General features: G+C 47.5%; 1 protein-coding gene across 8 annotated transcripts in view; it reads right to left on the bottom strand.

Moving 5' to 3' along the window:
• The window catches only part of STS (steroid sulfatase), a 371,683-nt gene that overhangs the window by 329,884 nt on the left and 15,863 nt on the right, over positions 1 to 25,936 (bottom strand). For 3 of the 8 annotated variants that reach the window (XM_031671240.2, XM_031671238.2, XM_072956011.1), the window contains exon 2: positions 6,078 to 6,188. The exons of the other annotated variants lie outside the window; for them this stretch is intronic. In XM_031671240.2, the coding sequence (XP_031527100.1) occupies positions 6,078 to 6,091 (14 nt within the window). In that variant the 5' untranslated portion in view covers positions 6,092 to 6,188. The remainder of the gene's footprint in view (positions 1 to 6,077; positions 6,189 to 25,936) is intronic. 8 annotated transcript variants of the gene reach the window in all.

Below are 25,936 nucleotides of genomic sequence, written 5' to 3'. Positions count from 1 at the left end.
CTAAACAGCACCTGAGTCATCATTGTAAGCGCTCATAAGCTATGCATCTGGTCACCCCCCGCCCTGAACCCGAGACTCCGGCAATAAATAAACTTGGCAGGTAGCTAGAATCAACGGGCTCCCCATTCATGTGATACGAAATACCACACAATTAAATGTACCCGGCAAACCCCCTTGGGCTCTGGAAACACAGCGCAAAAATCAAAGGACTAGACACTGACGTCCAGTTAATAAAACCTAAGAATTCAAAGGAAGAACCGACGTTTTAAGTTGTGAAAGCAGGGGACTAGTATAAAGTAAGGAAATGCTGAACCTCAATGACTGTCAGCAAGACAACTAGAATACACGTGTCGGAACACAGCAGAAAATTCATGTACCTAAATTTAAAGTTTTGTTTCAGTCTATAAAGAAGAACAAAAGAAGTAGTCGCTCGTGCCAGGAATCAGACGCTCTGGCTTGTCTCCAGAATCCCAGGTACATGAGCTGGAGACAACCTTTAACAGGTACGAGGTTTCATCACATTTGGCAAAGACAAAGATTGAGCAATCCCAGATAAGAGGTACTTTACATGGTGTAAGTTAGAGGCCTGCTTGTATCAGAAAGGTGATTTCTTTATTTCTTGTTCTTTTTTTTTTTTTTTGCATGTACCCTTCTTACTTGACTCAACTGCCAAGAATATCACCAAACATCAGCATGAACATGACAGAGGAAATGGTTTTTTCATTCACGTCTTCAACAATGAGTTGCCCCACCACCACAGGGCACCCCGCATTACTGGACAACCACAGGGAGCATCTTGGGATTCCCGCACACACAAGGCTGGACGCGCGTTTGCAAAAACAGACTGAATTCAAATCATCAGTACCGGGCAATCACATCCAGGATGGCACCAAACTGTAAAAACGTGTGCAGGGCATGGTGAGGGCATGGCTAGCTGGAGGTTCAGAGCAGGAGGGAGAGCCCAGCCGAAAGGAGAGATTTCCTAAGACGAGGTGTTGGTGGGGAAGAAAAAAAGCAAAGGTGAGCGCCGTGCAGGAAGGAGCTGAGGGATGGGAGGCTGGGAGGAGCCCGACCGTGGAGCCCCCTCCAGCTCTGGTTCCAGGATTCCCCCTTCCTTCCAGTGGAAGGCCGCTGGGGCGCTCTAACGGGGACAGAGGCAGACACATCCCCGGAGGCTAGGGTGTCGCCCGCGTGGGAGGTGAAGACGGCTCAGCCCAAGGTGTGCCAGATCCAGATGTAGCCAAGACAGAGAAGCCAAGGCCTCTTAGGGAGCCTCTGGATCTCTCTGCACTGGAGATCTTTGCGTTTCAACATCGTTTCTTCCAAGGTCATCCATGGGGCTCTGTGTTGTTGCTGTGAGTCCCCGTGTCTGGACAGCAGGGCCGTGAAGACACTCTGGCTAAGACACAGGTGAGGCCATGGGCCTCAGCCCACGTGGATAACTGAACACACTTCAGCTTGTGTGCTGCCCTCGTTTATGGTGGAGACAAAATCGCCACTGTTTTTCCTCACGAGACCTTCTGTCCATGAGGAGCTCCAACAGAGGTGGGAATCAGTGTTGCTCCACCAGAAGTGGGTGGAAGCAACTCGGACCACCCCCTCCAGGCCCACGGAGGCTCCAGAGCAGCCTGGCGAGCCCTTCGGCCAAGTGCTGCTAATTGGGTTAATTTAACCTTCTAGATGTCTTCACCGGAATGGATGTAACAATGGCAAATTCAGTGCTTGCCTGGACTGTGTCTGCAGATGTCTTCTTATAAAGGGAAGGCCTTGTCGCTTAGGCAGTCTCACATGTGACCTGTTAAAACTTAGAACAAAAATACTGCTCTAAATTCTGAAGCCAGGCTGTGCTGGTCACAGAGGAGTCCGATGGGTTTTGCTCCTCCTGATCTTAACAGTAGGACCCGCAGACCCACAGCACCTGCCTCAACCCTGCCGTGGCAAACCACAGAGACCAGCGCAGAATGGCAGGGAGGAACCAGAATGCCATTTCCGCAAATTCTGAGACAGCTCCCTCCACTGCTCTCAGCACTGACTCAACAGTCACATGAACCCTGGGTCAGGGCAGAGACCAGGAGCCGGGGAGATTTGGAAGGCGGTACAGGCATTTGGAAGACGGTACAGATAAGTTGTGAATGCACCTCTGGACAAGAATCCAGTCTCTGCTCAGTAGTTCACCAAGTTTGGGATTAGCAGATACAAACTCGTATACAGAACAGGTAAGCAACACGGTCCTACCGCACAGCATGGGGAACCATACTGCATAACTTGCAATAAACCATAATGGGAAAGAAGATGGAAAAGCGTCTGTATAAAAATGTATATGACTGAATCACTATGCTGTGCACCAGAAACTCACACAGTACTGTAAATGATGAAAAAGTAATGAATGATACAAAAAAAAATTAGAAAGTACATGGAAAGGTGCCACAGTTACTTTGTAAATATGGCGGATGAAGGAATAGATTCATCAACTTTGGAGTCACAGGGATGAGGTTCTGCCAAGTACAACCCACAACCACATCGCATGGGGATGCACCACGAAAAAGGGAACCAGAGTATCATGGACACCAGGCCGGCACGGGCACCCCTGATTCAGGTAAAGGAGGACACGCAACACATACCTCTTATGATGGATCCCGTACCAAACTCTAAACAAAAATCAGTGGCACTAAAGCATCCCTTCAAACAAAGAGAAGCAATGTGGGGGGAGGGCAAAGCTCAGTGGTACAGCGTGTGCTTAGCACGCACGAGGTCCTGGGTTCAATCCCCAGGACCTCCTCCAAAAATAAACAAATAAATAAATAGACCTAACTACCTCCCCCCAATTCTTTTTAAATTAAAAAATAAAATAAAATATTAAAATAAAAAACCAAGGGGAAGCAACATAAAACGTCATACAAATTTTTCCCCCCAAAACATTATTTTGCAAGGGGGAAAATTTTCAACCTTAGAAAGTCTTTGCAAGAATAAAAGCAAACACAGGCACGCTCCTTCACTTGGGCGGGGGACATTCTGCCACATGGGCTTGCGTGCTGTCTCCGTGTCTCTATGTGTACACGAGTGTGTATACATACAAGTGAATCTATGCATCCATCCTGTTTCTCCTGCCCCAGAAGACTAAGAAAGGACAAGGAACCTCCTCGTGTTTGTGTGCCATGACGCTTCACAGCGAGCTGCATACACGACAGCCCTTCCCCACTAGGAAGTTTGGCATGCGTCTCCTAGAGCGAGGACAGCGTCCCCCACAACCACAACACCGCTGAAGAATAACACTGAGTCAATCAACACACCCTACACAGTCCCCAGGTAACTGCACCACCGGGTTCTCTTCTCCAATCCAGGATCCATTCGAGAGTCGCTCAGGGTTATGTTTCTCCACCTTTTGAAAACTGTAACCGCCCCCCACCCCCACCCCTGGCCTTTCTTGGTTTGTTCGTGGCACTGACTTTTCGGGAGAAAGAATCCAGGTCAATTGTCTCATACAGTGTCGTATGTTCTGGATTAGCCTGTTCATTTCTTTGGGCACAAATTCAGGTTGAACCTTTTCGGCAGGGGTGTCACACAGGTTTTTTATTTTTTTTTTGGTGTCCTTGTTGCCTCGTATCAGGAGACACAGGACACCGAGCTAACCCATTCTTGCTGGTCTCCGGGTTAAAAGAAGAGCCGCCAGATTGTCCCATTTTCTCTCCCCATTTACCTCTTTAATGAAACCTTCTCTCCTTCATTTTCCCTGAGACACACAATACGGTCACCATAACTTTTTTTGGTCTGGATTATCCTGACCCTCCAAGTGGGCTTATTTTCACAGCTATTTGCTGCCATAAAATATCCTTCTCAGGGATTTACAGTCCACTTGAGAAACCTCTTCATCCTCATCAAAGGATTAAAAAATAAATCACTGACTATCCCAGGATGGACATAAGAAGAATAAGCAACCGACTGCCGGCAGGTCCCGTCGGCTCGAGTGACATCTCACAAAAAGGAACTTTCCTTTTTCTTTTTTCCGTCGTCCCTAAGAAAACTTCAATATCCGTCAAGTTTTTTTCTTTGGAGCGAACAAATGAGAAATCTCAGAGACAAGATCAAAGCGTTTTCTTGATTCTCATCAAAGTCTTCAATCCATTTAAGGAGAGGGAAAGTTTAATATGCCGTATTCGAGAACCCCGAACTCTGGACTGCGAGGTACCTTAGAATCCCCCGGGAGGATGGCTTCACATTGGTAAGATATAACGGATATTGTTACTAGGTATTCAGGAGCAGAACTTCTCGCCCCCGCTGGAAGACTCCCCCTTTACAGCAGAGCATCATGAAAGGACGATGAACGCTGTTTTCATTTATTATGAATTAATCATGAGTCTCTGCATACTTTTAGTTAGCTACCGAGTCTGTCAGTTTTTTTTTTTTTCTGAGCCCTTCTAGCTGGGTCCAAAGACTGTCAATCTCCCCTCCAGACTAAAATAGCAATAACAACAAGAAAAGAACCCAAAGCACTTCCCTGCAAAACGCACAGTTGTTTTTCCAGAGGAATAAAAATAAAACTCTCTACTTAGCAGGTGCTTAAGGCTTTGAAAGCTAGGTCAGAAATCAAAGCCGGCTCCTGCATTGATGACAGCTTTAGAAAATAAACTATTCTTCAAAACCCTCCCTCCCCGCCAAAAAAAGTTTGTTTCTGAAAGAGAAAAGGAATACATGAACAAATTAGAGACATCACAATGGAAAATGAATCTGTTAAGCTGCTCAGCGTTCACAGGGAACACAAGCCACGGCGCTAAGCCTCCGAGGATGTTTGCTGCAGAACGCGAACCCTCTGTTGGGGGGCTAAAATTGAACACAAAAGGAAAATCCTAGAAGGTCACGGTCTTTTTCTTCTCTTTAATTCGTATTCTAACTCTGATCCCTTACAGTGAAAGACCATCGAGTATTCTAGGAAGAAAGAGAAGATTAAGCTGAATCTCCTGTTCCACGGATCAGGGTTTCTGCACTCGGCACTATGGACATTCGGGGCTGGGCAACACTTTGTGGTGGGGCGTCCTGTGCATGGCGGGATGGTTAGCAGCAACCCTGACCTCCACCCGCTCCATGCTGGTAACCACGTCCCTCCAGACTTAAGAAACCTAAAAACGCCTCCAGACTGGGCCATATTCCCCCTGGAGGGCAAAATCTTCGTGCAGGAGAAACACTGCCACCTGTAGCCCCAGAGTCCCAAAGTTGTATTTCAAAGACGGTTTAATCTCCGTTCTACAGAGAAAAGCCCCAGCACGGGGAAGTTAACCTGCTTCCTGAGCACACAGGCCCAGAGGTGGGATCCAAAGCCCAGGTCTCCCCGACTCCACACGGTCCCACTTCCGGGGGCCTTTGGGGGACGATGTGAACCAGACCTTGTCTGACAGCATCTCCGTGCCCACTTCTGTGAGCCTGCTGCTACAAGGGACCTGAATGCCCAGCAGGGCCCCCCTGACATCACAATGGTCCTCTTCGCATCATCAGGCAGCAGCCCCTGCCCGAGAGGAGGGTGCATAACAGGGACTCTCACCTCCAAGGGGTTTGGAAACCGCCTCCTTCATCCCGTCCCCATCTGCACCAGACACTCACTCTTGCTGCAGGAAGAAAGCTGTTCTGTCCCACAGTGTGGAGACCAACCGAGCACCGCGAGTCTTCCCACAGTGCCAAGTGTTTGTACCTCTGCTGGTTCAACCACTGTCGCCTCAAAGGTCCAGGATATGTGTGAAACCATCGATAAAACGCCACCCCTGTATTCTCCAAGATCTTTCAAGCGACACGCTTATTATGACAGTTTACTAGGGTGTACGGACCGGACTGGCCCAGGGCAGCTGTTCTCCAGGAAAATGTTTGTCCCCACGGCTGCTCCCCTTTTGTTGGAAAGTCATCTGTGAAGGAAAGGGAGACCTGGGGCAGCCCCAAATGGACGTCATCCCTGCAATATCAGAATGCTCTGAAACGTCATTACAAAGGTCACCAAATAAATGCCCCACGTGACTTGGACGACTTGGTCAGGGTGAAGGGAGCACTCTGTCAACAGGCAGTGACACTTTGAGAGCGAAAGCAGCTGTACTCACACTTGAGCGGCCATCCTGCAGGAGACGTTCCGTCACTGAGACCACCATGTGCAGGTACAGAGACGGTGACTGCCTCTCAGCAGAGAGAAACTGGGGAGCGCCCAGCTCATCCTGTGAATTCATCCAAAAGCAGAAGAGTCAGGTACTGAATAACCACATCCTGAAACACTTCAATGAAATGGCCCTCTGTCATGCCTAGGGGATTCCTCTCCCTGCCTCTTTCTTTTTTCCACTCTCTGCCCAACTCCTAGTCACCCACAGGTGTCAGCTGACTAGCCACCACCTCCGGGAAGCCTCCCGTGATTGCACAATCTAAAGCAGTTGCCCCACTGTTGATAAATCAAAGCACCTCCCCTCTCCCCTTTACAGTAGTTGTCACTATCTGCAAAACTATATTTGGCTTCTTTTTATTTGGTATCTGTCCTCCCCACAGGCTGTATGGGTCAAGATGGCAGGGGCCACCTGTCTGTCATTACAAGTGCTCAGAAAGTATTTTCCAAATACAGCTGGGGTCACAGAGAGTGGCACATGGGACTCTGCCCTCAGCTGCTTTTGTAGCCAAGTAAGAATGTTTTTACATTTGTAAGAACACTTCTGTGATATATGAAAAGTCCTTCATGAAGTCCTGATTTCAAGGTCCACAAAACCCAAAAGTATTGGAACACAGCCACAGCCATTCATTTATTACCTGTAACTGCTTCCATGCTACAAAGTCCACGCTGAGTAGTTCAGACAAATATCGTTTGGCTCAAAAACATGAAAATATTGACTATCTGGCTTTTTACCGAAAAAGGTCTTTCAACCTCTGGGATAGAGCCCTACCTGGGAGCTGAGAATGAACTCAAAGAAAACCAGCCGGATGGCTCTGAACCTCCTCAGGAACCTACGTACTTTTCAGTTGTTGGCGTTTGGACAAAACCCAGCACGTGCCTTGAAACACTTAATGTGTAGACAGTAGTGTTTATCCACTTAAAATAGGACGTACAATCCCACCTGGTAAAGATGATGCGCAAGACAACGCCACGGTACAGAAAAATGACGATTCTACCGATCTTTGTAAGTGGAGATCTTGCTTTACTGAAGGTCCGCTTCCAGCCACAATTTCTTAGGTTCCACCAGTGTCCCAGAAATGTCCTTCTTCCCCCTCCCCAGAGATGGCATTTGAAACTGTCATCGGTCTTCCCGCATGGCTTTCCATGTTACATTCTTGTTGAAAAGGAATAGTGTGTGGGTGGGCACTGACCTTCCACCCCATCTGCTGGGGGGGCATGGCCATCTCTTCCGCCCACTCACCATGACATCACTGGGCAAGACCAAGCAGGTAAGGACATGGATTTGAACAACTGAGGGGCCCCCTGTCCCCTTGCAAGGCAGGGAAGTTCTCAGTCCTCCTCTCCCTTTGTCTTGCCCACATTTTTTATGTACAGGAAATACTATAAGACCTCAGCAATGGAAGCCCTTTGACCCCTACTCGATACCTTACGCAGAGCAACAGACACATGTAAAGGGATTAAGCCACAGTGCCAGCCACAGCTGTATTGCCACCAGGGACTCTATCTGCAGAAGGAAAACACGCAAAGAAGAACTGAAAAGCTCCTGTTCAGAGGCCCCCTTTTCAAAATATCATTAGAGTGGTTCTTGCTCAGGGTGGTTCTGCCCCACTGAGTCAACACGCATCTCTGGTTCTCACAACTGGATGGGGAGCACCCGCATCCACTGGGTAGAGGCCAGGGATGCTGTCAAATTTCTCTGAAGCACAGGATAGCCCTCCAGCACCCAGAAGTATCCAACCCAACCCTCCACCACAAAGAGTTGGCCTCAACCATCAGTGGTGCCAAGGTTTACAAACCACATCAGACGACCGGTCCAGCAATCATTAAATTGGGCGTGATGACAGAGATTGGCCAAAGCCTTCGTGGGGTTGTGGGGGGGGGGGTCCACACCCAGGTTGTTCAAACAATTATCCACTGCCAATTCTGAGTGGTGGTTCCACCATGACTATGGTAAGTTGTGTGAAAATAAGTCCCTTTAGACAAAATTTATAATCCCAGTTACAGTCACAGAACAAGACGACAGAAGGCGGTCAAGCAGTGAGGTCTGCTTTATCACTAGGAACCTATATTTTGATTACTCTATGAGTTAAAAAGTAATAAGCATGTTTATCTATAACCTATGAATCTCTGTTTATAATCATCATAATTGTCATCTAGTTGGTCATTTTTTTCATTATTCTCATCTCTTCTACACACGAGGTTTTAGTTACTCAAATCTGAAAATCATGACAGTGATTTAAGGGCAGACAGAGCCCCTTGTCCTTGATTCTGAGACACCCAAAGCCCTGGAAACCAAAAGATTTTTGTAAAATTTTTTCTTTTCATTTGGCAGCAAAACCCAACCTGAACTGACTGAAGCATCCGTCTCGTCTCAACCCACCCGCCTCTGCTGTTTGCTAGTATCGTGGTGCCTTGCTGGGAAACATTAGGCTTCAACTGCACTGGGAAAACATCAAGAAGTGTTCAAGACTTCTTGAGTAACAAGAAGTTCAAGACAAGTGAGTAACAGTGATAGGAAGACAAGAGAGCGTTTGTCATTAGCAATAGCCCAGTGTGACTGGGGTGTGCCTCCAATGCCTCTTACTTGAAGAAGACGGTGTAGGAAAATGGTGAAGACTTGGAGAGGCAGGTGATTGACATTTGGCTGATGGGTTTACCCTGGGATGACCAACGAGCTTAGCTTGCCTGGGGTTAAGGGATCTAGTTTTCATACTGGGGCAGTCCCAATAAGCCTACTTACTTGTGAAAACTTACAGGATATTCCATGTACGAGCAAACAGTGAAGGCAGTGTGAGGATTCAGGAGACTGACCGAAGGAATGAAAGACGCCTGATGGAAATCCAGGGTGAAAAAGTATCTTCTCAACATAACACAGCAGGATATGGCGTTGAGGAGTTTGCAAACAGAATATTCTTGGTGGACGTGTAGGGAGAGTGTACTTGTCAACAGAGGACGGAGGTCTCCCTCCCTGTAGTGGCTGGTCGTGTTGAAAACTGATGTCAGTACGTCTCTCTTTGGGACCTGCCTTCAGCCAGAGTCTCCTTTCCCAAGGTGCTGTCACCTACCGGTGGGGGGGGGGCTCAGAGATCATCTTTTTCCACGGTAGCCCAAAGACAATGGGGCAGCCTCCCTGCCTTCAAGTGGGACAAGTGAGGGACCGTCCTGGCTCTAGAGATCGCCCTGTAACGGGCTGAGGTCTCCAACAGGACAGCAACACAGCTCACCTCCTCCCTCGGCCTCATCCCCCTTACAAGGGTTGATCCAGGAATTCACCCCACCCCAAACCCTCCTGAATGCACATCTCGTCCTAGAATCTACTTCCTGGGACTGCATGTAAGACAGAAGCAGATACAAACTTTAGTCATGAAAATATATACAATACGGATGAAACAGCCTCATCCTGCCCCTAAGCTGTGATCCCGAGAGAAACCCTTACAAATGATGGGAGAGAGGTCTTCAGGCTGAGCTGCAGGGTCCGTGAGTGTGTCGGCGCTTCGGGAACAGGTGAGATAGAGTGGTCAGTGACTGGAGAAACCAACAGCCACCATGACAGAAAACTGAACTCAAATTACCCACACATCATCACGCAAACAAGAAGGATCTGCCAAGAGATTATTTCCCAAGAGTCCAAGGACCAGCAGGAAGCAACCTGGGCTAGAAGAAAACTATAAGATAAACACAAACTTCTCACAAACTTCTCGTGAAACATCCCATTTGAAGGACTTATTTCTTCTTTAGTATGAAATCTGCAGTATGGCCTTGTGACCACACAATTTTGTATTCCCTCAAGAGTGGATGAACATGTCCTTCAGCTCTTTCGTCACTATGTACTGATTAATACAAGGATAATGGTGGTGGTCATGAGCACGGAACTGTGAAGTATAGTGAAAAAAAATCATGTAGAATGGGTTGGTTGGCAATCTATGACCCCTGGGTCAAATCCAGCCCACTGCCTGTTTTTTTGTCAATAAAGTTTTATTGGAACGTAGCCGTGCACATCCATTTACTTACTGTCGATGGCTGATTCTGCACTGTCACCTCACCACTGACCCCAGAATGTGCAAAGCCAACAATATTTACCATGCACGTGGCCTTACACAGAAAATGTGTGCCAACCCCTGACTGGATATGGCCACGATGTGTGATCTGTTCATCACTGGCCTCAAGAACCAGAGATTATGGCAACTGATTCCATAAGAGACAGACCGCTCAGAAGAAACACTAGGTTTACAAGTCAGATCGTGACAGAAGTCTTTGAGAGGGTCGATTTTCACATTTCCATTTTGCCTCTGCAGAATCTTGCTCTCTCACCATCATCATCACAGGGCCAAATAGTACATGGTGGGCAGACTATGGTGACTCTTAAGCACCTTCTTCTCAAAGGTACTCAAGCATCTGCAGACCACGGACATACATTACAGGTTATCTTCTTTATTTTGAATTGGCTACACCTCATGTTCTCTGTAGAGATCGGCAGTACCCTGGGAGTCGGGTGGTCTATCCTCACACAATTTAATTTACCAGTATATTACTACATGAAGACATTTAACTCTATAGCACCTGCCTTCTTGCAGCCCACTGGGAGAAATACGCGTACATTTTTCTGCAGGAGTATGAACGTGTTTGATTACTGAGGGCTGCCCCCACCGGCTGAGGGTGTCCTATGAGATACAGGAAAGGCATTTTATCATCTTTCTAAAACATGCATAACTCAATTCCAAAACACATCCAGCTCCAAGGACTTCAGGTAAGAAATTGGTTATCAATATCCAGCACATGCCGAGAGCCTGTGCGACCCGGGACTGTGGAAATCCTGAGGATTTCATCAGTGCCAGTAACTATGAACATCTGGAATCAGACCAAATCAGACAGCTGCGATCCTCATTCACAGAAGCCCCTTCCTTGCAGAAGCACAGTTTTAACTGGCAACATGAAGTGAGAAAGCAACAAGAGCTATGTCACGTTTCCACCATTTCCCACCGTGCAGGCTCGGTTATGCTGCTGGGAAGCTGGGTTTCTTTCCAAAGCACAGTCAAAAATGCCAAGATTTTTAGCCCTTGAGCCCAGCGATGAAGGGGCATTCATACCTGAATTTATGACACAAAACAAATTCCATAAATCAGCTAAAGATAGTAACGCTGACCCAATGAGAGAAAAGAATTACAACCACGGAATTGTCTTTTTTTTTTTTTTTTTTGCCGTGGGTGGGGATAGTTTCAAGTTTGCCAATGAACCTGACTTGTCTCTGTTCCACTCAGCCCACTTTCTGCTTTGCTCTGGATGGGACAGCTCTTACTGTCTTTGTTTTACACTTAACAGTACTGCAATTTTCCAAGGGTCAGCTGGTCCTTTGATAATTCAAACAAATGGAAGGCTACCAGGATCTAGCGGGATCATGTGACCATTCTCACCCATACGCTACGGAAAGAAAACATCAACATTTGCAAAAGTGCATGTTGGTGATGCAATTAACATCTCCTGTAACCTGTTCCATGTGCCACCTTAGTAAGAACTTCCACTAGGGGAATAAGCACAAGCAACCTCCAGTTCCAGACCTGGGAGTTTGCACCCGAGCAGCAACCTGGGCGATCTTGGGGGAGTGTCTCTGTTTCGGGGTGAGGTCGACACTTAACATCTTCTTTCTGTTCTCTTTCTGTCACTTATTTCTAGTTTGACCCCATGTGGTCAGAGAACAAACTCTGTCATTTTTAACTCTTCTAAATTTGCTGAGGTGTTTTTTTTTTTTTTTCCATAGCCCAGTCTACTAGAACATGGCTTCTCTTTGCTTTTGGGGTAAACAGTTCTATAGCTGCTAACCAGAAAAGGCTGATTTATAGTGCTGTTCAAATCTTCTATACACTTAATGGTTTTCTGGCTATTAATTCTATCCGTTATTGAGAGACTCACACTGAAATCTCCAGCTATTTCTTTCAGATTTTTCACTTGTTTTAGTTTCATTTATTTAGAAGTTCTATCGTGAGGTGTATAAACATTTACGCTTGTCACGCCTTCTTGGTTAATTGACCGTTTTTCACCATGTAACAACTTTCTTCGTCCCTAGCAGGATTCTTTTTCTTCCCTCTAGCATCTTGAGATTAATAAAACGACTCCAATATTCTTTACATTAGTGTTAGCATGGCTTATTTCTTTTTATTTTTCATTGTTAACTTGTGTCTTCAAAGTGTTTCTTGCAGAATGCCTATGGCTGGGTCTTATTTTTTATTCATTCTAACAATCTCTGCCTCCTAACTGCCCTAAATTGTGCAGTTTTCCCACGTGGAAGCCACATCTTTGTGCTGACCTTGTCCAAAAGGCTATGTGTAGCAGCAGACAGAGGTGGGGGTCTGACTACACGTTTGCTGCATTTATATCTTACACTAGTTGTACAGAGAGTTCGGGAGCTTCCTCCTGGGGAACTACAAAGATTCTTAGGGAAATCATTAAGTTTAACACAGGACTAGAAATGCAGAACTGTGAAAAAGTATTTGTTACAATGATCGACCTCTATAAAAACTGTAAATGTGAAAAAATGTTAAGATAAATAGCGTTATCTTCATTCATTGTTGTTCACAGCACCTTCCCACCCAGAATCCCCCCAGCCTTCTCGTAACAGGTTGTGTTTGCGAAAAAGACTAATTCCCCTGGTTACAGGTAAATGGACCTGACGGGGTCCAAGGTCAGAGCTAATGCGGATTCCATTTCTCAGTCTAGTCAGGCACACTGGCTCAAGGGCTGTAACGGAGGCCCACCCCGGTGGTAGCTGACGCTTCCAGTTTTCCCATGATAAGGAACACTCACTCTGTGGGGCCAGGGAATCAGAACTCATTTAGGGGAAGCCCAGCCCTGGGCAGCTGAGGGCACATTATTAATACTGAGCCAGCACCTAAAGCATGCACGTGCACCCTAGCTTCGCCCTGCTCCTCTCCCTCCAGGTCCTGAAGGGCTCTGGGGCCCACTGCGGGGTGAATTCCTGAGTACCCGCTTCATGCAAGACACCGCGAAACGGTCATCGACTTTGGATGGAGAAAGGCAATGTGCAAAATATTGACAATTACTGAATCTATGATCATCTATACACCCTTCAATTACTGCATCTATGATCATGTGTAATCCGTCCAGTTATTGAGCCTGTGAGCATCCGTATGCCCTGCAATTATTTGAACTATCATGTGTGAGCCCTCCAGTTACTGAATCTGCAATCATCTGTACACCCTTCAATTACTGCATGATCATCTGTAAACCCTTCAATTATTGAATCTCTAATCATCTCTAAGCCCCTCAATTACTGAATCTATGATCATGTGTAACCCCTTCAATGATTCAATCTGTGATCATCTGAACACCCTTCAATTACTGAATCTTTGACCAGTTATGAAGGACATACAGATGAGCGATCTTTCAAAGGAGATTTCAGTGGTGGACACATCTATAATAAGAAGTTGGGCAGAGCCTTAAAAAACAGAATCAAAGCATCACCTATATCCATTTTTCCAAGCGCATCCCTGCAGCACCAAGTCATAGGACGAACAAGCTTCGTCTCAGCCGTGACCACGATGTTCCTGAAACTGCCCTGGTGTGCAAGGCCCGTGTTAGCTCCGTAAACAGCCCGAGTCTGCCACCACGCTGGTGCTCACGTGTGTTCTGCCAGGTGCCTGACGGCGATGGTCAGGCGGTGGGCGGGCCCTCTCCATGGCCGATGGCTACTGGTCAGAGACCTGCATCCGTGCACAGCAGCCGGCCTCGCAGGGCCCCGTCCTTGCTCAGGCCACGTCCTCCGGGTGTTTACACTGACACCTTGTGGAAGGTTACCTTCCCAGGTGGCTCCCTGAAACAGCCTTGCGTTTCCCTCACCCTTAGCCTTTCTTGGCACCACCTCGCCGTAGAAACTGGCAATTCCACGGTGACACCTTCAACAAATGGTGCTGGACTTTATCTTAAGACCTGGTCGCTGGCACACCAGCCTTCATCATCTTAACATTTTATGCTCAACATGGTAGCAGAAAACAGACTGAATTAATGAACGCGTATAGAATTTTCAAAGCATTAATGGCCACTTCTGTTTTGTCACCTGACCGTGGAATACACTCCCACGTTCCTGGGTTGGCGGACACGCCGGCCCTGCCAACTAAACCACGAAGGGTTCCTTAACAGGCATCATACACGCCCTCCTCCCCAGGCACGGGCTGGAGTTGCAGCACTAAGAAGAACGCCACCAGTGAGAAGCACCAGCTTGGGGCTCTCCCTGCTCGTCACGGGCGGCTGGGCTGCACCCCGCAGGTCTGAAAGCCTTGGAGCTGCCCAGCGTCCAAGCCAAGAAAGACCCCGGCAAGAGCGGCAGAGACGACAGCGGTTCATTGGACAAAGGATCTTGCACGGCATAGGCAAAGGGTCCTGGAGCGACACCCCACTGTGTCCAGCAAACAGCGAGCATGACAGAGCAACAGTCTTTCCCACCCGGGGGAGGAGGCGGCGACCACTTACAGGGGGAACTGTCGTCAGCTTGGGTCCTCAGTCACCAGGGGAACCAGCAGCTCCCAGCCCCTCAGGTTAACAACCATCACGAGGGCAGGTGTTTGCCTTTAAGAACCTGGCAGGTGGAGCCATTCTGGCCTGCGGGGCGGGGGTGGGGAGCAGGCACATTCCCTGTGTGACTCGGGTGCAGGGGCAGCGGGGACTGGCCGAGCGGGGGATGGACAGAGAGCAGACGAACAGCCACCGTGAGGGGCCTGGCCCTTTCCAGGCTGATAAATGGTGTTTGACTTATGAAGACCGTTGGTCAACTTTTGAGTGTGGATTTAAAAACGTGATTTCGAGGTAGATTCATAATTACTAGCTTTCAGCCCAAAATTATTAATCGAGGGTAGCTGGGGGAATTTACAGAGCGTGCCAGCCGTCTCAGGGGAAGACTTTTATAAATTACCTAATACATTTATAAATTACCTAATACTCGATTACCACCTCCGGCCCCCACCCCAGAAAGTGCAGTAACATTCATTAAATTAACACCTGGTTTTGGTTTTACAGCTCAGGAGAATCTGATCTCAAATTTTAGCCTAGGACCTTTGGAGAAAATGGGTGTTTGAGCTCAACCCACCAGGTCGGACTCTGTAGAGTCTGAGCAATGCTGCCCAGGAATTAAAATCCGAAGAACCCAATCTGCAGGAGAGAGGATGGGCCCTGGGAAAAGTGAGAGGCTCCCCCAGCATCACAGAGGAAGGCGGCGGACACTGCAGGAGAATCCCTGTCTCCAGCCCCCAGTTCTGTGCTGCCCAGAGGGCAATGCCTTCCTCCCCACGGGGCGAATATTCCTACCTGTTGAAGTCATCCGAGGTGCGTATGTTCGCCAGGAAGGGCCTTTCGCAAGTGTGAACAGTGACCTTTCCTGGTGTTTGATCCCCAGTGGGTTGGAGAGACCAGAGACGTCAGAACACCGGTTCCATTCGGGGAGATGTGGTGAACAGGGAGAAAGGCAGGGGTCAAGGACCGGACAAAAGCGGGCTGTGACCTTCTCGAGGAGTCCGACAGGAGAGGGAAGGAAAGGAAAGGGGGAAGTTCCACCTCAAGGGAGCTAAGACCACAGGCAACAGTCAGAGGGAACCTGATGAACTCGGGTTCCATAAACAGGTGCTGCACTGACGGGAGTACCAGAGGCTGGCAGGAGCTGAACGTCCCTTCTTCGTGCCTACAGCTAAACAGCTCCCCACCCCGCAACGGTAACCTCAATTTAAAAAGGCAGCGGAGAGGGTAACAGCTCAGCAGTAGAGCGCCACCACATCAGTTCTCACAGCTTTGAAGACACGGATGCAGTTTGCACAGTCAGCTGCACGCGGATTAGCTTTGATGCTGAGGGGATGCTGTCCCGTTTTGAAGGGCACGGGAAGGGGGAGGGTCTAGCTCAGTGACAGAGCGCGTGCTTAGCGTGCACAAGGTCCTGGGTTTGATCCCCAGTCCCTCCCTTAAAATAAATAATAATAAATAGATAAACCTAATTACTTCCCCTCTCCAAAAACAAAAACAAAATTTTTTACATACATTAAAAGATGAAATTGAGTCTGAGTACTACAGCACCAGGTGAGTACTTTGATGAGTCTGGAGTTTCTGTCCTAACATGTTAAGCAGAAAGGTAAGCCATTCATTTCATGATTCTTTCTCTCTTCCCCGACCTCCCAAATACTGCCTTCCAGAGTCTGGGTTCATTCAGGGGGGACCCCTATTTTGCTACACGGACTCCTTGCTTTGTCCCTCCTCCGCTGGACCCTTTATGGATTTGCTGATTTGCAACGGCAGACCTTTACCTTTGAGTACGTCCTAACGCTTCAGTCATTCCTTTTTCAGAGTCCCTGGCCAGGAGATAATATCTATTTTTATCTGGACGACTCTAAACCCCGGGGCATGTCTTCGCCATTTACTATGATGGATTTTTAAAGAGTTGGGTCACTTCCTCCGAGGATTCTATCATCTCGCTTCACCAACCAATTCTTCCCGGTTTATCACAGTCAATTTCAGAGCAATGTTTTATCTGCAGGATGAAGTTTCCACAAAGAAAAGAGTTTATCAGATATTAAGCTTTTAGCTGGGCACGACTTCCAGCAGATGGACAATAAATAGCTAAAGTCCCAGACCAGGCTTCTGTGCCCATTTTATTATCTGTAGGTAAGAACTCATCAGTCATTGTCTGGACCAGAACTGGTGGGCGGCGGGGGGAGGGTCTACTGTATATTCCCAAATTATACCACTTTCTATTTCCTCTCTTTTCAAAATCGTTACCAAATAATACTCCAGAGCATGCTTCTATGTCCAGATTCAAAATTTTGGTCTGAAAGCGTGTAGTCTGCCCAGTGTCCTTACCCCTGCTCTGAGCTGTGTCTTCTGAAACAATTACATTTGTTCAAATGACAGCAGTCTGAGACATTCAAGCAATGAGAGTCTCCCAGACAGATGCTGAGTCGCTTACAGGGGAAATCAAGTCTTAAGGACCTAAGTGTAGGAAAGAACTCTGTATGCACTTCCTTTGCAAATGACCATAATTTGAAGCAGCAGGGGAAAAAATAATGGTGGGACAAGGATGCGAGAATCTGATGACTGCCAACATCCCTGGGGACAATCATCATGGGCTTCAAAGAAACATGATGAAACTGAGACAAACCTGACATCTGAAAAACATCCTCAGGGAAGGGGTGGGAGTGGGGATGAACAGAAATGAGCATAAAGGATCTCGCTGGGGTGACGAAAACGTTCTAAAACTGATCACGGTGATGATCGCACAGCTTGGTAATTGAGTGAAAACCACTGAATTGTGCAAGTGGGTGAGTTTAATCACACGTAAAGTGATGCCTCAAAAAAAGTGGTAAACACGTATTACATCATTTAAAGAAAAAGCACAGACTGAATTAACACATATGTAAATATAAGTATAGAACAGAGTATCCTTGTGCGCCTCTGTAAACGCAGGAAGGCGGCTGAAACTTTACATGTTCTGTTCTTTTTCTCTCTTTCTGCTAAATGTGAAAACGTGGATGTGACGGAATTATCTCCCGATGTTCCCGGCGGGAACATATCCAGCTGGCAGGAGGTTCCCCAGGGTCTCTGTCTGAGGCAGCACCGCCAGGATGGAGAATTAACATGGTTGAGAGAAGCCAAGGTCTCGGGACAGGTCAACAACGTGTGGGGAGAAACAGAAGAGACAAAAGCAGAGTCTGCGCCACAGAGTAAACTGTGGGACAGGACGGAGCAGGGGGAACAGTGCAGGCCAGTGGCTCAGCACTAAGGTCACCAGTGACTGGGCTCATGGAGCTTTCTAGACTCTGCAGACGGTGCAGGCATGGGAGCTCACAGGTACACAGGGTTCTGGTGGGCAAGGAAAATGCTTTATATTGCCCCTGTTTTAAATATGAGTACCCGATACTCTTACGAGTTTATAGACAGTCCAAAGTCACAATCTTCAGTAAGATCTCCAAAGAAAGAGCAGTATCTTCAAGATTATCTCCACGGACTCATGAAAGCTTTTTAATCAAAGCATATTTTTGTTATTAAAAGGCTGCCAAAGGTAGATGCTAATTCTTTCCCATCAAAATTACTTAAATTCAAAGATGACCGTGCAGTACGTGAAAAATGGACAGAGAGCCCTATTTCTAAACAAGTTTTTATAAACGTAACAGTGGCATATCAGCTTTGATTTTCAACTTCATTGAGAGAAATTCACTTCAAGAATTTCTGGTTCTTCCAGCATCCCAGGAAGAAGCAGCAATGTGCATCACTGCAGGAAAAACAGAAGTATCTCCTGCAAGAGACAGTGATGAAGGTGAGAGTGTAATTAATTCTGTGCCACATGCAAAATTCTCTTGGGACTGCACTGATGCAACAGGGCCTACAGGTTTGGTCCAGGAGGAAATCCGAAAAGTCTTATTGAAAAACAAGCAAGTCTATGAGTGAAAGCAGCTCACCGTGGACTGCACTGGACTGCATTCCAAGCCAACTGCTAAAATAACCAACAGTCACATTGGTAGGAAAACACAAAAGGGCTACAGAAACAATTCCTACTCTCGCTGATATGTAGCTGTCATGGGTCAAAACGACATTAGCCTCTGTGATGTAGGTCACTACCTGAACAAAGGGAAAATGGTTACACCCAAACCGTACCTCTATGCACAAGATTCGCTCAGCTTAGAAGACGCAAACGTGAAGACATCACAGGAACAGACAACCCATGTGAAGCGTTTAGTGGTAGCTTTGTTCAGAGGTAGCTGGCAACACACGGAATTTATGTAACTCTTTACAGAAGGCCACCCAGAGTCGCCATATTGGTGCTCCCAATGGATCTCACGCAATATATCATTAGGTGTCGCGTATATCCCACACGCATCGCTGTGCACGAGGGCTACTTCGTTTTCTAATGAATGGCTGGCCAGGAGCCAGGAGCACTCTTTTTTTATTATTATTATTATTATTATTAATAGACTTAATTTTTTTAGAGCAGTTTCAGGTTCTCAGCAGAACGGAGCAGAAAATACAGAGAGTTTGCACATGGCCCTCCCCTCCCACACGTATACACTCCCCTACCCTCAGCCTCCCTCATCAGTGTGGCGTATTTGGTACAATCGACGAACAAACACGGGCACATCATTATCAGCCAAAGTCCACAGTTTGCATGAGGGCTCACTCTTGATGTTGTACATTCTATGGGCTCTGACAAAGGCTTATAACGACATGTAGCCACCACTATAGTACCGTACAGAATAATTTCATTTCCCTAAAAATCCTTTGTGCCAGGAGCACTCCTTTTTGCTAAAAATAAGTAGTAGTCAATCACTCAGCCACTTCTGTGCCATTACGTTTATTACAATTCCTAATTTGTCTGCTGGATGCAACTGTCTTTGCTGAGGGTGAGGAAATGGCAGTTGGAAGAGACATGGAAATGAGCGTCGCAAACCCAAAGCTACAGGCTCCCGATATCGTTGGAATTTGAATACTCAGAAGCTGCTGGCCCACTGGTTCCATCCCCTGGACCTCAGAGCCTCCACTTCTGTCCCCAGACCAAGGCAGGTGAGCACTAGGGTCACACGGGGGCAGAGAGAAGAGAGAGGCCGGGCGGCAGGAGGAAGACCAGTGACCTGTGTTGGAGAGCAGGCAGGGGGAGGCAGGATTCCAGGAGACCCTGTTGACTCCTGGCTCCGTGAAGAGTGAATTCAAGCTATCAACTCGGAGACTCCTGGAACTGCAGCCACCAGCCTGGGACACCAGCTGCCCTTCCCAATAGCAACTTCCCCTACAGAGCTTCAAGCGTGAGAAAGAGCTACCAACAGGTGGTACCAACCTACAGCCCTAGCAGGACGATTTTGACCGCCCGAGGCCTTTGCGTCAATCCATGACCTTGGAACCACGTGACCCTGTATATCAGGCGACCCGTGTCTAGCATTCGCCCTCCTCGTGTTACACCTGAGCCTGGGCTGTGCCGCCTTGCCCCAGAGGCTGCAGGGCAGACTGAAACAAGCCTCACACATGCCGGTGACGTAAACCGAGGCTTTGCCAAGTGCACACTGCCAGCCAAACGGCATTCTTCCTCAGCACAAGTTCTGACGGGAGAGGCTGTATCCGGGCCTCTCAGGTGCTCAGCCCAAGTAGAGAAAATCCCCTAAAACAAGGACCCCAGTGATGAACAGAGATTAAAACTTGAGGTGGGAAACAGCAGGACAGTTCCTCAGAAAGTCAAACACGTGACGGCCAGACGACCCAGCCAGCGCGCGGCTGCATATACATCCAAGAGAACCAGAGCCACGCTCTCAAACCTGCACTCTCGGGCCTCAGAGCAGCATGTTCACAGGAGCCAAAGGGTGCAGACCACTCACATGCCCATCAGCGGGTAAACGGATAAACCGAAAGCAGTCCGGCCATGAAACGCAATAGGACTCGGCCATAAAAAGGACTAGGGTCCAAGAGACACAAGGATGTGGATGCACTCTGAAAACAGGTGCTGAGTGAGGAAAAGCCAGACACCAAAGGCCACATATGGTGTGATCCCATTTATAGGAAACGTCCAGAATAGGTGAATCTGTAGACACAGAAAGGGGAATAGTGGTGGAGGCTCAAAGGAAGGGAAACTGGGAACGGGGGTGGGGAGGGGACTGATACAGGGTATGGGGTTTGGGTGGGGAATAATGAAAAAGTTCTAGAACTGGACAGAGGTAGCAGCTGAACAAAGGGGTTGGATGTGCTAAAGGCTTCCGAATTGCACACTTTAAAACGGTTAATTGTACCTTAGGTGAATTTCACCCCAATTTTTTGAAAAAAAAAAAAGTGTTAAAAAAGACGCATCAAGCCGAAGTTTACTTTTAAAACAATGCCGTCAAGCCTTCTGGCATCACTAACATGACGCGACAGCCTCAAACTGAGATGTGGACAAACGGCAAACTCCTGCGGGGAGAGCAAGCAGGTCTGCAGGTCACGTCTTTACAACCCACCTGCCTGGCCCAGGGACCGCAGCCTTGGGTCCCATGGACCGTGGGTGTGAGGACAGAGGGAAGGGCCATGCAGTGATGACTTCCAGTCAGCGAGAACACTTCTGTTGGCAGGACCTGGCGGGACTGAACAGAGGGGCAAGACTGGCCGGTGTCTAGGCTCGTAGAGGACAGATGTCACTGGGGTCCCCTGGGTGATGGAGGCAGGGATTGTCCAGAGAGACCTCACCAAGCCTGCCTGAGGAAGCGGATGTTTCCTCGCCATCTCTTACTTTCGGAGGGGCCACCAGCCCCAAGACAGTTTCCTGAGCATGATGACAATAACGCTTCGATGAACAAGAGGAGGTTCTGGCCTTACGCCATGAAATACTCAACCACTTATTGGATTTCTCATTCTTTCACCATCATCAAATGTAAATAAATGACACTAAAGAGAGCTAATTAACATCAACATCGGCCATTTCAGCTTCTATATCAGTTTCCCCAAAAGTCTGTCTGGAACTAGGCCACTGGGTTCTTGGCACACATTTCCTAAATCCTACTTGGGCTCCCGGGTCCTCTTACAAAAAGGCATCTGTCATAGGCAGGATTCTAAGAGGCTCCCACCTCCTGGTACCTACACCTTTGTGTGATCCTCTCCTCTTGAGTATATGTTGGGGTGGGGGAGACCCAAGATGTGCTTCTAACCAGTAGGGCATGGCAAAAGTGAAGGGATATAAAGTAACACAACATTGTAAATCAATTACATGTCACTTGAAAAAAAAAAGTGAAGGGATGTGGTTGATGTCCCTAATCAACTGACTTTGTGTGACTCAAAGAGGAGACTGATGTGGGTGGGCCTGGCCTAATCAGGCGAGCCCTTGGGAACACACTCCAAGCAGAGGATTTGCTCTCCCGCTGGCTTTGATGGATCAAACAGTCATGGTGTGAAATGCCTAGAGGTAAGGGGTGGTTCCCAGGAGCTGAGGGCCTCAAACCTCCAATCATAAGGAATTAGATTCTGGTGACATCTTGAATACAGTCGTGGCCAACAGTGTGCAGCCTTGTAAAGACCCTGAGAGGGGAGCCAGCTAAGCCATGCACAGACCCCTGACCCACAGAACTGAGACCATCAATGGGTGGTGTTCTAAGCCACTAAATTTGTGGTACTTTGCTATGCAGTGATGGATAACTACCACAGCACCCACCGCCAAATGTACATAAAACAGTAATAACACCATTGAATTTAACCAGCATGCAAACCCAGCAATCCTCAGCTACGGCGGTCACCCCCATCAGAAGCCACAGAGAGTAGCGACGGGTCACGTCAAGTAGGCTTACAAAGAATTCTCAACTTGTCTTAAAGGCAAGCTGTCCTGGTCCCTGGGATGCTTCCTTTGATTCTGTGACCCTCCCACATAGGCAACTGAAAAATCCCTTTCTGGGTTTGAGCGAGAGGGCATTGGGTTTCTGCCACTCCCACCCAAAACCCTTCAGCGTGTGCACCCTCCAGCTCTCGACGGTGGTGACTATCACCTCCTCGATTAATGAATCTCTCACTTGGACTCATTTGTAAATGAGAAGTTCCTGGAATCCATTTCATGCTTCGGACGATGGTGAGTCTGCCTCAGGCTATGCAAATTATTTGGTATGACCCAGAACATCCATGAAGCCAAACGGCTTTCGACGCCCCTTTGGATGAGTCACCCACTGGACGTGTGCTAAAGACGGTGGTGCAGAAAAACTCCTGGGAACTATCTACAGAAAATGGATTTCTCTTTCCCATTTCTTAAAGAGGACCCAACGTAGTTCAGCGTCTGCCTAGACCAACAGTTGTCACGCCCGGTGACTTTGCCTTTCAGAGGATACTTGGCACTGTCTGGAGACATTTCTGGCTGTCACAGCATGCGGGCAGTGCTCCTGACATCCAGTGGGTAGACACCAGGGATGCAAATGAATATCCCATGATGCACAAGAGGCCAGAGATGCAAATGAATACCCCACGATGCCCTGCCAACAGAAAATGATCCAACCCCAGATATCATTTGTGCCAAGGTGGAGAATCCAGCTCTAAGTCCAAGCTCTGTCTTACTAATCCTTAAGTGTCTTTCCTAGACCGGTAGGTGTCAGCGAGGGGTGACTTCGCAGCCCCTCCCCAACGCCTGCCCCCTGGAGGCACTGGCAATGACTGCAGTCATTCTGGTCACCACAACTGGGCAGGTGCTATTGGCCTCTCCCGGATGGCAGGAACCTCCTACAACACGCAGGACCCATCCCACAACACAGAATCCTCCGGCCCCACATCTCAGTCGTGTTCAGGCTGGGAAATCCTGACCCAGAGGCACACATTCTCGCCAAAGGACGGTTTTTCCTTTGTTCTCAATTAACCAAAAATGGACTTGGTATTTTTTTTCAATGGAATCACACATCTAGCCTTTCCATCGTGAAGACATGCCTTTCAGTTTAGCATCCCCAGGCCACAGAATCCCAGGTGGGGCCCTCACAACCCCCTAGCCAAATTGAGTAAGGGGTTCTTTGTCTTTTAGGTGCATGCACTGAGGAGCAGGGGCCAGAAGTGGCTCTTCCCTGGGTCCAGGGACCAAAAGGCACACATGTTCTGCCCAACTTTTATGGCTGCATTTAGGTTTCTGAGTGCTCTCACATCATTGCAAAGCACGGGGAGTGCAGAAAATAAATAAGGTTTTAAGCAGCAGAAGTTGCTTCTGACAGCAGATGGGCGTATGTGACGAAACAGTAAATGCGGGAAACACACATACACACACAGTACAACCAACATCTAATGCTCCAAGTCACCATGGGCTAAAAAATAATCCCTTCCCTGCTGACAATTACAATGCAAGGTACACAGTCTTGAAAAGCAAACCTGTGGGGCCAAATGCGTTTCAGAATTCGGGATTTTTTTTCGGATTTTAGAAGGTGATGGCTTTTTTTTAAAAAATCAAAGTTAATTTATTAAAAGGATTCAAAGACCCCTTCAAAGTTTAGCTGCCTTCAGGACAGTTCTGGGCACTCATAGTGGACATGTTGGTTTTCTACACCAAAGTATTCATTCTGTCACGCCCACCATTTAACCACTGGAACAACAGCCCGAAACTGTAACTATATGAGGTCATGGATGTTTACAAAACTTATTGTGGTGATTGGTTCACAATATATACATATAGCAAACTATTATGTTGCACACCTTAAATGTATACAACGTTACAGGTCAATGATATCTGAGTACACCTGGTAAAGGTATATATCTGCCATTCAGTAAAACTTCAAAGGTACATACATGTATATAAACGAAGGTAATGGTGAATATACACATATACAACATACATAAAATACATCATGCCATGCATACACCTTGAGCAAAGTTTGGGACAGCAACCTGCAATCACACATATTAATATTTCTGTAGCAAAGCACAGTGAATATTTTGCATTCTGTCAGATAAATAAAGACTGTTCAACTTTATGTCACTTTTACATCCCCTGCTTCAGAACTAGTGTTGCTGCCCAACGACTTACCAAAAAATCTGGGTTTGCAATCTTTTTTCTTTCCTCTGTGGTTACAAAGGGCCATGGATCTGTTCTGCGGAAGGCAGGGCTTGGAGAGAGGTAATTCAAGGAGTCAGGTGCTGGCAAAGCCCGCCTCTGCTGAAGGTTATCTTGGCCAAGCCCCCTGACCTCACCCAGACCCAGAGTTTCCTCATATGGGACAGAGGTGGCCAGGAGGGACCCAGGAAACTCTGGCCAGTGACTCATGTGACAAGCTGGGGCATCACCTCCAGCAGAACTGAGAAGATGCCAGGAAACTGGGGGAAAGAGCTGAGAACAGGACACAAGGGCCCCCTTCCCGCCTCCTTCATGCCCCCAGGTGCTACTTTTCATCTCCAGTTCAGTAATTCTAAACAGAGGGTGTTTTCCCCACCCCCACAAAGCTTTTGGCAATGTCTGCAGACCATTTTGGACTGGGGGTGGGGGTACGCAATGACACCCAAGTGGGAGGTTCTAAACATCCTACAATGCACCGGACGGCCCCCCTGTCAAAGAAAGATGCTGCCCCAAAGATCAGGAGTGCTGAGAATGAGGACCCTGCTCTACCTCAAAGCTCTGCCTGCTGCATTTCACTTTTTTTATGAAGTACAGCTGATTTACAGTACTGTGTTCATTTCAGGTGTACAGCATAGCGATTCAGGGTTTTTGCAGATTATACTCCATTATCGGTTATTATTAAATATTGAATATGGTTCTCCGTGCTCTACAGTAGGTCCGTGTTGTTTATCTATGTTATACATAGTAGTTTGTACCTGTTAATTCCATACCCCTAATTTGTTCCTCTCCCCACTTTCCCCTTTGGTCACCACAAGTTTGCTTTCTGTGTCCATGAGTCTGGTTCTGTTTTGTATACACATTCATTTGTATTAGTTTTTTAGATTCCACATATAAGTGATATCACATGGTATTTTTCTTTCTCTGTCTGACTTATTTCACTAAGCATAATAAATCCTCCAGGTCCACCCATGTTGCTACAAATGGCGATATTTCATTCTTTTCATGGCTGAGTAATATTCCACTGTGTGTGTGTGTGTGTGTGTGTGTGTGTGTGTGTGTGTGTATATATATATATATATATATACCACATCTTCTTAATGCAACTGTCTGTTGATGGGCACTTGGGTTGCTTCCATGTCTCAATGATTGTCAGCAGTGCCCTTATGCATTTTAAATACTTATTTTAGGTCAGCAGCTGTCATCTGGAGCTGAGCGGACATTGGGAAAGATCTGGAGACGTTTCTGGTTGTGGCAGCTGGGAGGGGGGTTGACACTGGCATCTGGTGGGTAGATTCTGAAAACCCTTCAGT

Source organism: Vicugna pacos, chromosome X, assembly GCF_048564905.1.
Source record: "Vicugna pacos chromosome X, VicPac4, whole genome shotgun sequence".
Classification (NCBI taxonomy): Eukaryota; Metazoa; Chordata; class Mammalia; order Artiodactyla; family Camelidae; genus Vicugna; species Vicugna pacos.
The sequence above is the reverse complement of the archived record's forward strand: the minus strand, read 5'-3'. Positions and strand labels throughout refer to the sequence as shown.